The sequence below is a fragment of the Odocoileus virginianus genome, unplaced genomic scaffold (assembly GCF_023699985.2).
Source record: "Odocoileus virginianus isolate 20LAN1187 ecotype Illinois unplaced genomic scaffold, Ovbor_1.2 Unplaced_Scaffold_21, whole genome shotgun sequence".
In the NCBI taxonomy this organism is placed as follows: domain Eukaryota; kingdom Metazoa; phylum Chordata; class Mammalia; order Artiodactyla; family Cervidae; genus Odocoileus; species Odocoileus virginianus.
The window spans coordinates 123,453-137,317 of NW_027224283.1; the positions used below are offsets into that span (position 1 = coordinate 123,453).

General features: G+C 35.7%; 2 protein-coding genes across 2 annotated transcripts; both read left to right on the plus strand.

The window, feature by feature from the left end:
* The first annotated feature begins 828 nt into the window (after window positions 1–828).
* LOC110152725 (olfactory receptor 6C2-like) lies at window positions 829–1,695 on the plus strand. Its single transcript, XM_020916501.2, has one exon. It carries the CDS (start codon window positions 829–831, stop codon window positions 1,693–1,695), a length of 867 nt encoding a protein of 288 aa, XP_020772160.2.
* Window positions 1,696–12,013: 10,318 nt separating this feature from the next.
* Window positions 12,014–12,958, plus strand: LOC110152724 (olfactory receptor 6C2-like). The gene has a single exon (XM_020916499.2). It carries the CDS (start codon window positions 12,014–12,016, stop codon window positions 12,956–12,958), a length of 945 nt encoding a protein of 314 aa, XP_020772158.2.
* Window positions 12,959–13,865: the final 907 nt, after the last annotated feature.

Consider the following 13,865-nt stretch of genomic DNA (forward strand, 5'->3'; position numbering starts at 1 on the left):
GAACTTTAATTTTGAAAAAGAACACGCTACTTCCAGAATACTGAAAACTGCCTGAAAGTGAAAAGCTGAGTTCACTAGCACAGTGATGCCGTAAGTTTCCACGACTAAAAGAAGGGGAAGAAAGTTTGAACTGTTGAGTGTTTTCACATCATCCCAAATTCACCTAATATTGGACCCAGGGAAGCCCCTAATTTGGGGGAAAGCTTTCAGTCCTCAAGCAAAGAATGAAATAAAAACTGTTTCTTTCTGTATAGTAGTGTTTGTAAAATGTGAAGCTTACTAGGGGACATTATAAAGTTTTTTGTTAGATTTGAGCCTGCTCTCAGATGAGTATGAAGAATATTTTTTAAAATAAAGATAGTAAAATGTAAAATTACATAAAATAACTCCATTATGCAGGGTAATTTCCTAATAGTTTGTTAACATAGAGAAATCCAAGCCCTGGAGGCACTGAATGAAGGCTGAAAACAGTTGAAGTTGGTGTCTTTGTAATAGACGAAAGCTGAGGAATAACCTTAGGAAAATTATCCAAGTATTATAAGGTATTTGACCACTAGTTTCCACAACTCATGAATAGACAGACTAAGCCAAAAGTATTAGGAATAAAGATAAAATTATCTGATTGAAATATGAGGCAAGAATGAAAATACAGTAACTATTTATATACACAATAAAATACTACTCATGGACAAGATACTCACTTCAAGACAGTCAAATCAATTTGCCTTTCATTTACAGCCAGTGTTGAGCACTCATTTTGGCTTCATTACACTCTTTTCAAGTGTCTCTGAATTTTTCCTGATGACTGGGCAAAAGCAGAAATCCTTGATGAGAAACCACACAATAACAACATTCATCCTGCTGGGACTGACTGATGACCCACGAATGAAAGTTCTAGCTTTCATCTTTCTTTTTTTCACCTACATGTTGAGTGTAGCTGGGAACCTGACCATTATCTCCCTCACCCTCACGGATGGCCATCTCAGGACAGCCATGTACTTATTTCTCCAAAATTTCTCTTTCTTGGAAATCTCATTCACAACTGCCTGTATTCCCAGATTTCTGTACAACATAGCAACTGGTGACAAGGTCATTACCTACACTGCTTGTGCTGTTCAAGTATTTTTTACTTACCTTTTTGGGATAATGGAATTTTTTCTTCTAGCCACTATGTCCTTTGACCGCTATGTGGCCATTTGCAAATCCCTGCATTATGTGACCATCATGAATAACAGAGTCTGCCACAGGCTTATCATCAGCTGCTGGATGGCTGGTTTGTTAATCATCATTCCCCCACTTAGCCTGGGCCTCAATCTGGAATTCTGTGACTCTAATGTCATTGATCATTTCTTCTGTGATGCCACTCCCCTCCTAAAGATATCATGCTCAGACACATGGTTCATAGAGAGAATGATTCTGGTGTGTGCTGTCTTGACTTTCATCATGACTCTTGTGTGTGTTGTTCTGTCCTACATGTATATCATCATGACAATTCTAAGATTCTCTTCTTCTCAGCAAAGGAAAAAAGCCTTTTCAACCTGTTCTTCCCACATAGTTGTAGTTTCCATCACTTATGGCAGCTGCATCTTCATCTATATCAAACCTTCATCCAAAAAAGACATGGCTCTTAATAAAGGAGTTTCTCTTCTCATTTTTTCTATTTTACCCATACATGGAAAATTATCAATAGTTTAATAATTATTATTTTCATTGTTTAGATTATCTTATAACAAAAAGATATTGAAAATAGAATAGCAAATGTCTATGATCCTACACTAAGTGCTGCATAGGGTGAAGATGAGTGAACAAACATATTTAAAAATATACCCAAGCAGAATAAATTTAAACACCACAAAGATATGTAATATGCAGTCTCAACAGTCACATGATGAAAAAAAGTTAGAAATGGTGTAATAACATGAACATAACCCTATTAATGCACATTCAATGGAATGGAGAATTAAAACATAATGTATCCAACCACAAATTTGGATAAGTTTGAGCATTTTTACCCATCAGATAAAAAAATAAATAAAAGGAGAAAAATAAATTCTCTAATGTAATTTAAGCTCTCATTATAACAGCAAACAAGTAGAGTTTTTAAAGCCCACAGATCAGATGTAAAATTCAGATTCTTTAAACTTAAAATATATCTTTTAAAATAAGTCAAATGTCAATTAACAATAGATTAAAATTTTGAGAGTGAAATTACAGCATACCTGGCAAACAATGGCATGACAACAATCCATATATAAAGAATGTATAATTATAAAATTTGTACATATATTGCATATTTGCATGTATAAAGTTGTAGTTGAGAGTAATTCATGTGCTTACACTTTCTTGATATTAAAATATTTTTAAGTAGATTAAGAATAAAGGGACTGATATGCCACTTAATTAGGAGAGCTATAATACAAGATGAAACAAAATAGAACAATGAAAGTTTAAGATAAAAAAGCAAAAACAATTATCAGTAAAATTTATGTTAAATATTTCACAGACTGATTCTTTATGATACTCAGGAAAAGAATCTTACACACCCAGATATGGGGAGGAAAAACAGAAAGCAACATATTGAAGATTAAGAGTTAGAAACAAGATATAAATAAAAACAGTTAAGAGATTCAAATAGATATAAATGCATGCTGCATCTGATTTTACAACAAAAGATACAAAAATTGAAAAAGATTTTAAAAATTCTTGATAAAATATGAAAAAAAGGAATTAAAATTTGAATACAGCAAGGCCTCTAAAATTTCTTGGGAAAGTGAATGAATTTCTGGCTGTAAAATAAAGGAGAATGAAATCATTAAAAAAAAAATTCTCAGGAACTCTTAAAATATCCTAAATAATTTCAGCCTAAATTAAACCAATCCAAGCCATTGAAAAAGAAAACATCACAATTTCATTATGTATATAAATAGAAATGTTCTATATAAACTATATATAAGTACATTTTGCTGCTGCTGCTGCTGCTAAGTCATTTCAGTCGTGTCCGACTCTGTGCGGCCCCATAGACGGCAGCCCACCAGGCTCCCCGTCCCTGGGATTCTCCAGGCAAGAACGCTGGAGTGGGTTGCCATTTCCTTCTCCAATGCAGGAAAGTGGAAAGTGAAAACTGAGCATGAAGTCACTCAGTCATGTCTGACTCTTTGCAACCACATGGACTGCAGCCTACCAGGCTCCTCTGTCCATGGGATTCTCCAGGCAAGAGCACTGGAGTGGGCTGCCACTGCCTTCTCCAACCTAACACCACACACAAAGATAAATTAAGAATTGATTAAAGACCTAAATGTAAGACCAGAAACTATAAAACTTTTAGTGGAAAACATAGGCAGAACACTCGATGACATAAATCAAAGCAAGATCCACTGTGACCCACCTCCTAGAGTAATGGAAATAAAGAAAAGTAAACAAGTGGGACCTGATTAAACTTAAAATCTTTTGCACAGCAAAGGAAACTATAAGCAAAGTGAAAGGAAAACTTTAGAGGAGAAAATAATAGCAAATGAAACAACTGACAAAGGATTAATTTCCAAAATATACAAGCAGCTCATACAACTCAATGCCAGAAAAACAAACAACCCAATCAAAAAGTGGGAAAAAGACCTAAACAGACATTTCTCCAAAGAAGATATACAGATGCCTAACAAACACATGAAAAGATGCTCAACATCACTCATCATTAGTTCAGTTCAGTTGCTCGGTTGTGTCCGACTCTTTGCGACCCCATGAATCGCAGCATGCCAGGCCTCCCTGTCCATCACCAACTCCCGGAGCCTACCCAAACCCATGCCCATCGAGTTGGTGATGCCATCCAGCCATCTCATCCTCTGTCATCCACTTCTCCTGCCCCCAGTCCCTCCCAGCATCAGAGTCTTTTCCAATGAGTCAGATCTTCTCATGAGGTGGCCAAAGTACTGGAGTTTCAGTTTCAGCATCAGTCCTTCCAATGAATACTCAGGACTGACCTCCTGCAAATCAAAACCACAATGAGATGTCACCTCACACTGGTCAGAATGGTCATCATCAAAAAGTCTACAAACAATAAATGCTGGAGAGGGTGTGGAGAAAAGGGAATGCTCTTGCACTGTTGGTGGGAATGTACATTGATACATCCACTTTGGAAAACAATATGGAGATTCCTTAAAGAACTAGAAAAAAAAAAAAAAAACCACCATATGACCCAGCAATCCCACTCCGAGGTATATACCCTGAGGAAACCAGGGTTGAAAAAGATACTTGCATCCCATTGTTCATTGCAGCACTACTTACAATAGCTAAGAACATGGAAGCAATCTATATGTCCATCAACAGATGAATAGATAAAGAAGTTGTGGTACATATACACAATGGAATATTACTCAGTCATAAAAAGGAATGCATTTGAGTCAGTTCTGATGAGATGGATGAACCTAGAACCTATTATACAGAGTGAAGTGAGTCAGAAAGAGAAAGATAAATATTATATTCTAATGCACATATACGGAATATAGAAAAATGGTACTGAAGAACTTATTTAGAGGACAGCAAGACTTCCTGGTGGCTCAGATGGTAAAGCATCTGCCTATAATGCAGGAGACCTGGGTTCAGTCCCTGGGTTGGGAAGATCTCCTGGAGAAGGAAATAGCAACCCACTCCAGTATTCTTGCCTGGAAAATCCCATGGATGGAGGAGGTTGGTAGGCTAGAGTCAATAGGGTCACAAAGAGTCAGAAATAACTGAGCAACTTTACAAAAAAAAAAAAAAAAAGAAGAAACAGACATAGACAATAGACTTATGGACATGGGATGAGGGGAAGAGAGGTTGAGATGTATGGAAAAAGTAACATGGAAACTTACATTACCATATGTAAAATAGATAGCCAAGAGGAATTTGCTGTATGGCTCAAGAAACTCAAACAAGGGCTCTGTATCAACCTAGTGGGGTGTGATGGGGAGGGATGTGGGAGGGAGGTTCAAAAAGGATGGGATATTTGTATACCTATGGCTGATTCATGTTGAGGTTTGACAGAAAACAACAAAATTCTGTAAAGCAATTATCTTTTGATTAAAAAACTAAATTTTTTAAAAAGGCAATCAATTGGAAGCACAAAGTATTTCAGGTGGAAATTTAAAAAAAGCTATATGAAAAAAAAAAGCAAAAAAAAAAAACAAAAACAAAAACAAAAATAGAGCTGCCATTTGATTCAGCAATTCTACTTCTGGGAATTTATCCAGATAAAACAAAAATACGAACTTGAAAGATACATGCACCCTCACATTCACTGCAGGATCATTTACAATAGCCAAGACATGGAAACAATCTAAGTGTCCATTAAAGGAGGAATAGGTAAAGAAAATGTGACATAATACTATTCAGTCATAAAAAATAAATGAAATCTTGCCATTTGTAACAACATGGATGGACTTTGAGGGCATTATGCTAAGTGAAATAAAGAAGACATAAAAGAGAAATATATGATCTCACATATACTTAAATTCTAAAAAATAAGACAACCAAGCTAATAGATGCAGAGAACAGACTGTTGATTGCCAGTGGTGAGGGGTGGAGGTGGGCAAAATGGGTGAAGGTGGTGAAAGGTACAAACTTCCAGTTATAAAATTAAAAGTCATGAAGATGTAAAAAAATAAAAAAAAATAAGGTAGTCTTTCTAAGGCTAATTTTGGTACTTGGTTTCTGACATCACCTATTCTCCCTCTACTAAGCAATCCATTAAAATGGCCTGATGGATACAAACTACTATATATAAAATACATAAGCTACAAGGATTTATATTGTCACCCTGCTTATTTAACTTGTATGCAGAGTACATCATGAGAAATGCTGGACTAGATGAAGCACAAGCTGGAATCAAGAATGCCAGGAGAAATATCAATAACCTCAGATATGCAGATGATACCACCCTTATGGCAGAAAGTGAAGAAGAACTAAAGAGCCTCTTGAAAGTGAAAGAGAAGAGTGAAAAATTTGGCTTAAAGCTCAACATTCAGAAAACTAAGATCATGGCATCCGGTCCCATCATTTCATGGCAAATAGATGGGGTAACAGTGGAAACAGTGGCTGGCTTTACTTTTCTGGGCTCCAAAATCACTGCAGATGGTGACTGCAGCCATGAAATTAAAAGACGCTTATTCCTTGGAAGGAAAGTTATGAACAATCTAGACAGCATATTAAAAAACAGAGACATTACCCTGTCAGCAAAGGTCTGTCTAGTCAAGGCTATAGTTTTTCCAGTGGTCATGTATGGATGTGAGAGTTGGACTATAGAGAAAGCTGAGCACCGAGGAATTGATGCTTTTGAACTGTGGTGTTGGAGAAGACTCCTGAAAGTCCCTTGGACTGCATGGAGATCCAACCCGTCCATCCTAAAGCAGATCAGTCCTGAATATTCATTGGTAAGACTTTTGTTGAAGTTGAAACTCCAATACTTTGGCCACCTGATGGGAAGAGCTGACTCATTTGAATAGACCCTGATGCTGGGAAAGATTTAGGGCAGGAGGAGAAGGGGACAACAGAGGATGAGATGGTTAGATGGCATCAACGTCTCAATGGACATAGGTTTGGGTGGACTCTGGGAGCTGGTGATGGACAGGGAGGCCCGGCATGCTGCGGTTCACAGGGTTGCAAAGAGTCGGACCCGACTGAGCAACTGAACTGTACTGAACTGAAGTAACATTTAATGGAAAATAATATACACATATATAACTGAGTTATTATCTATATACCTGAAACTAAAACAGTATGTTAAATCAACTGTACTTCAATGTGAAAAATCACCCTAAAAGTAACCTGATGAATAAATCCCTACTTGATTTCACAAAATTCTTGTTTGTTTGAAACTACTAGTGTAACATGTATATGTAATAAATTACCTTCTTTTAGTAACTCTAAAAATATATTGCCCAATTAAGAAGTTCCATTGAGTCTTTCTTTTGAAAAATGAAAATTCCATCAGAAAAAATATTTAAAGACAGAATGTTTACAATTCCAAACTCTGTAAATTGTTCTTACCTGATCAACCAGGACCTGGGCTAGAATAAACTCTACTCACTAATAACTGTAGATTTTGACCATGTCTTTCTTGGACAATTGTGCTCATGCACAATATGCTGAATAATGAGCCATCTAAAGATATTCTAATCCCTGAAACCTTTGAAGGTTACTTTAAATGGCAGAAGGAATTTGATAGACGTGATAAAGTTATGGATCTTAAAATAAGTTTTTCTTGGATTATCTGAATGGGCACCATTATTTAATCAGAAGGAAAAAGAATCAAATTAGTAGTTGGAGTTGTGACAATTGAAACAATAGGTTGGAATGATACAAGGAAAGAAATAGGAGTCAAAGAATCAATGCAGCCTTTAGAAGCTGAAAGAAAGTAGTTTTCCTCCTAAAGGGTACAGAAAAAATGCACATGCCTATGAACAGTGCATATTCAGCCACTGAAAAGAAAGAAATTCTGTTTTTTAAGACAACATGGATTGAAATTCGGGGCATTAAGTTAAGTGAGAGAAGTCAGACAAAGTTAAATACTGCATGGTATCGCTTATATATGGAATCTAAAAAATAAAATAAAACTCAGACATAATATAAAAGTGGTCACCAAAAATTAGGGGGTGGAGGGAATAAGGAGAGTTCAGTTATTTTAAAAAGCACAAACTTTTAGGTATAAGGATATCTGAGGATCTACTGTATAACATGATGACTATGTGCCAAAGTACTGATGCTTTTTTTCTGTGGCATTGGAGAAGATTCTTGAGAGTCCCTTGGATGGAAAGGAGATCAAACCAATCAATCCTAAAGAAAATCAGTCCTGAATATTCATTGGAAGAACTGATGCTGAAGCTCCAATATTTTGGCCACCTGATGCGAAGAACTGACTCATTGGAAAAGACCCTGATGCTGGGAAAGATTGAAGGCAAGAGGAGAAGGAGATGACAGAGGATGAGATGATCAGATGATATCAACGAGTCTATGGACATGAGTTTGAGAAAGTTCCAGGTATTGGTGATGGACAAGGAAGCCTGGAGTGCTGCAGTCCCAGGGGTCACAAATAGCTGGACATGACTGAGTGACTGAACTAAACTGAACTGATGTGCAGATGATTTTTAGTTTGATGAGGTCCTGCTTGTCTATTTTTGCTTTTGTTGCCTTTGGTTTTGGTGTCAAATTCAAGAAAATGTCGCTAAGCCCAAAGTCAAGGAACTTACTGCCAGTGTTTTCTACTGAGAACTTTATAGTTTCAGGTTTTACATTCAAGTCTTTTATCCATTTGAGTTAATTTTGGTGCAATGTGTAAGGTACCACTAATCCAGTTTTATACTATTTTATTTATTTATTGCATGTGGCTGTCCACTTTTCCCAGGCTTCCCAGGTGGCTCAGTGCTAAAGAATCCACCTGCCAATACAGGAGATATGGGTTCAATCCCTGGATGGGTAAGAGCCCCTGAGGAGGAAATGGCAACCTACTCCAGTAGTCTTGCAAGGAAAACCCCATGGACAGCAGAACCTGGCAGGCTATAATTCATGGGGTCACAAAGAGTCAGACACAACTAAGCACACACACACACACAATGTCGTTTTCCCAGCTCCATTTATCAGACACCATCCTGTCACATTGCATATTTTTGCCTCCTTTGTCATAAATTAGTTGACCATAGGAGCATGGAAAATTTTGAAGAACATGAATTTATAGTACTTTGATTTTAATGTCTGAAGGAACAGTAAAATATTAAGATGTTGAACATGAATTAATAAGAATAAATAATATATAATTATATGTACATTAATTTAAACTATGTTTAGAAGATTAAGAACATTGACTTATGTATCCAATTATACATAATCTCTTGTTAATGCTTATTTTTAGTAGTCTTATAAATATGTGGATACGTTTGAAGAAACAAGTCTATATGGGTTATATGATTTTACATATTTTAAAATTTCTTATCTAATTAAAATTTCCTAAAGGTAATAAGTGATTCATGATATAGACTAGTAAATAAGAGATGTGGTTTTTTTATGGTCTTCCCATACCATGTGTATTAGTTTATTCCATGTGACAGTAAGAAAGTTAAAATTTTGTTTTACAACCAGACTCTTCTGTTGTTCTGTAAGCATGCATGCTAAATCACTTCAGTCGTGTTCAACTCTTTGTGACCTATGGACTGTAGCCCACCAGGCTCCTCTGTCCATAGGATTCTCCAGACAAGAATGCTGGAGTGAGTTGCCATGCCCTTCTCCAGGGGAATCTTCCTGACCCAGGGATCAAACCCGTGTCTCCTGTGGCTCCTGCATTGCAGGCAAATTCTTTGCCACTGATCCACTGGGGAATCCCCTTCTGTTTTCCTACTGGCCTTTATCTGCAGCATCCTCCTGTCTCCAAGGAAACTATATCCAAAGAAGTTATACTTACCATGTTTTTTTTTTTTTTTACCACAAATTTTATTACTCAAAAGATTCATTAGTGACTTTGTTCTTGGGTCACCAGGGAATCTTCTTTTATTCACTTGGTTGTATTTTTATCAAATAAAGCAAAGTGTCAAGATAGATATAGTCAATGTGTTCATAGCCCTGAGAAGTCAGCATAGAAATTTTCCTCAAACTGGAGAAGATTTCTGACATTCCATCGCCTTCATATATTATATTTCTTTATTTTTTTGAGAAAAGTTATAAGAATACAACAAGGAAATTCATGTAATTGTTTGAAGATGGATGATTCAGAAAGATACCTCTAAGAAGCATCTTAGATTTGTTTGAACATGACAGTGGATTCATAAGCAAAAGTAACCAAATGTTCATATGAAAATCTCCATTCTAGCTATCATTTTCAATTTAGGAATTTTAAGACTGCATATGTTTAAACAAACATCAGAAACCAAGATTGACAGTCATAATAGTAAGTGAGATTGGTCATTTTAATTTTATTCAGGCTTGTGTGATTTAAGTCTTGCTATGCTTTGGAAAATATATTTTACCTGTCTTTTAAAAAATTGAAAATGTGAGTGATAAATTTCTATATTTGATAAAATATACTTTTTTCATGTTTTTAGAATACAGTTCCTTTGGATATATCAGAAATTTTTATTCACTAAAATATACTGGCATCTAACAGGATTAAAATTTGATGACCATCCAGAAATATATTAAATTCACATAAAAAAATAACAGGTATATTCATTTAATTGTGTGAGTATACTCTTCAGTTTCTCCACAGAATTACGTGACTGAAATTGCATCCTCATTAGAGATTCTTGCCCTCATTTCAAACATTTCTCTTGAAAAAGTAGGATAAACAAAAACCAGTTAGCCACATATCACTGAGTCTTCTTTTAAATCTTGTTTTATTAAACTTTGTGTAACTTTAAAAGGAAATAAACAGTCTTTTTAGAACATCAGATGATATCCAATGGTAGTGATAGGGCTAAGTTCATTCAGTGACATGATGCATGTGTTGCCTGAGATTTAGGAAAAGAGTTGGAGGAAGGTAGGCAATGAGCAGCAGAAATATTTCTTACATATCAACTTACTCTAATTTAGTTGCTGATATATTTCCAATCCTTTTAGGCTGTTCTGTAAGACAAACCATGAACCTCATTCATTTCTTCTTCCTCATGTCAGGTACTGTAACCCTGAGGCCTTAGCTGCATTTTCTACTGAGACAGTCAGAGCTGACCCTGTCCCACATCAGTAAAGCAATACATTAGTTCACACAACAAAGTGAGTCCACATACACATGAACTGAGGGGTCCAGAGGAAACTTAATGCATAAATAAGTGTTCTTTCTTAAGTGTTAAAATGGTAGCAAGCATTGTTTTCTATGGGAATGCAGAGGCAGGGGTGGCATAGTGATCACACTTTCAGGAAACTTTCCAGGGCTTCAAGGTGAAACTGAAAATCAGTAGAAGTTATTCAAGTGAGTTGAAGACAGAAAGAATATGATGTATGAGAAGTATTTACCAAAAAAATCAGTCACATGGAATGTGCTCAATAAATGCAATCTATTATTGTTATTGAAAGGAACATATCAAGAGAAGGGAGAGAGATAAAGAGCATGTGTTTTATTTGTGACATAGTTCATATGTTCAAATAGATATGTCAAATTTCATCTGAGAATCAAGTATTACAAAACAAAGATATTGATTTACAAATGACCATCTGAAAGACATAGCAAAACATAAGAATTAATGAAAATAAAAAGGGGATATTAGTATGGTGAGATGTGAAAGAAGTGAAGAGAATATTAACACACAGATAAAAGAGTCAGAAAAATACATCATCTGTATTATCTTTGAAGTTTATTTACCAGGCATTTCATGAAAATATAAACATACATTATGCATAAGTACAACTATATTGTGCATTAAGACATTCTATATTTTGCATGACAGTGGGTCATAAGTGATTACTTAGTAAAAGATAAACATTGATGGAAGCAGTATCAGATGGGGAGCTGAAAAAGTTGTGTGTGTGTGTGTGTGTGTGTGTGTGTGTGTGTTTACATGCACATATGATAGAGTTTAGAGGGGTTGAGGGGAAGTGTATGCAATGAACAAAAATAGAAAAGCAAATTCTTTAATCATAGAGCTCAAACAGAGATTTCAAGTGACTACAGAATGTGTGCACAGTGAACTCAAATGATCTTACATATCTTAATACATTAATAAAGAACAAAAGGTCAAGTAATAACATCAAACAGAAAGCTCTTTTTTTTTTAATTTCCTTTTATTAGTTGGAGGCTAAGAGGGAAGTGGAAGGGGAAGATCGGGATGGGGAACACATGCAAACAGAGAACTGAATATCACAAGACATCTTTGCTCCTACAAAACGACAGACCCACCACAGTCAAAAGTAGTCCTTTACAGAGTGAATATTTCAATTGCAAATATTTTTAAATAATGATAAATAAGGAAAAACTTGAATATGATACCTTCCATACTGTTAAAATAATCTAAAATGAAACATTTCAACATTAACATGCAGATTTAACAGAACTCAGCAATCAGCAATGAGAAACAGTACAGTAACCACATTCATTCTGCTGGGACTGACAGATGACCCTCAACTGCAGGTTTTGCTTCTTATCTTTCTCTTTCTCACCTACATGCTAAGCATAACTGGGAATCTGACCACCATCTTCCTCATCTTACTGGACTCCCACCTTAAGACAGCCATGTACTATTTCCTACAAAATTTCTCCTTCTTGGAGATCTCATTCACATCAGCTTGTATTCCCAGATATCTGTATAGCATCATGACAGGTGACAAGGTCATTACCTACAATGCCTGTGTCAGCCAAGTATTTTTTACTGACCTCTTTGGTGTAACTGAATTTTTTCTCCTAGCTGCTATGTCCTATGACCGCTATGTGGCCATCTGCAAACCCCTGCATTATGTGACCATCATGAGTAGCATGGTCTGCAGAAGACTTGTATTTTGTTGTTGGGTAGCTGGTCTATTCATTATAATCCCCCCACTTAGCCTAGGCCTAGAATTGGAATTTTGTGATTCTAATACCATTGATCATTTTGTCTGTGATGCATCTCCCCTCCTGAAAATCTCGTGTTCAAATACTTGGTACATGGAACAGACTGTTCTCATCTGTGCTGTGCTGACCTTCCTTATGACACTGATGTGTGTGGCTCTGTCCTATATTTATATCATCAAGACAATTTTAGGATTCCCTTCTGCCCAACAGAAGAAAAAGGCCTTTTCTACTTGCTCTTCCCACATGATTGTGGTTTCAATCACCTATGGTAGCTGCATCTTCATCTACATCAAACCTTCAGCGAAGGACTCAGTGGCCATTAACAAGGGTGTGACCGTGCTCACTACTTCCATCGCTCCAGTGCTGAACCCTTTCATTTATACATTGAGGAACAAGCAAGTCAAACAAGCCTTCAATAACTCAATCAAAAGACTTGCTATATTAAAAAAAAATAAGAGAATGTAAAGCCAAATAAACACATACTGAACTTACCAAGTTTTGCCATCAGGGTAATTTACTCAAAACACTCTCATTCATCCTGGTCTAGTGACAACTTCTTCAGAAACATCATTTACGAGCAGGTTAACAATTTTTAAAAATTTAAATCCTAGCTTCACCTCCAAATTAAAAGTAGCAAAAATGAAACACAACAGGTAAAACAGAAGCATATCACCAAATTAGACCTACCAAGAGAGAACAGTAAGTTGATAAATTTTTACATTTTCCAGAGAAAGAATAAGTAATGATTGTTATTAATTTTTCAAATTACTTTCAAATGAAAAGCTTTTAAATGATTTATTTATTGATTCACATAACAAATATGTATTAGGTAATTTCTTTGGGGTAGGTACAATAGAGAAGAACTAGAAAAATTTTATTCCCATGTACCTTTGGGAGTGAATAGAAGCAATACTATGTTAAATAAAGCAAAAGTTAACTCCGCAGAAAATAAGCACTTTTATGAAGGAGAATAATAAATGTTTACAATTATGGAAATAATAAATAGCATTTTGCTAAATACTAATACTAAATACTAAAAGCTAAACAGAACAGTTTGGTACAGACACAAAAACTGACACATTGATCAAGGGAAGAGAGTAGAGAGCCCAGAAAGAAACTCAGGCACCTATTATCAATTAATCTATAGCAAAACTAAATACTAAACATTAAAACGAAAATTACAAAAAATGCATGTTGAATTTTTAATAACAAAACTTTTAAATATTATGGTAATAATAGTAATACATACAGGCTCAGTCATGTCTAACTCTTTGCGACCCCATGGACTGTAGCCCATCAGGCTCCTCTGTCCACAGGATTTTCCAGGCAAGAATACTGTAGTGGGTTGCCATTTCCTACTCCAGGATATCTT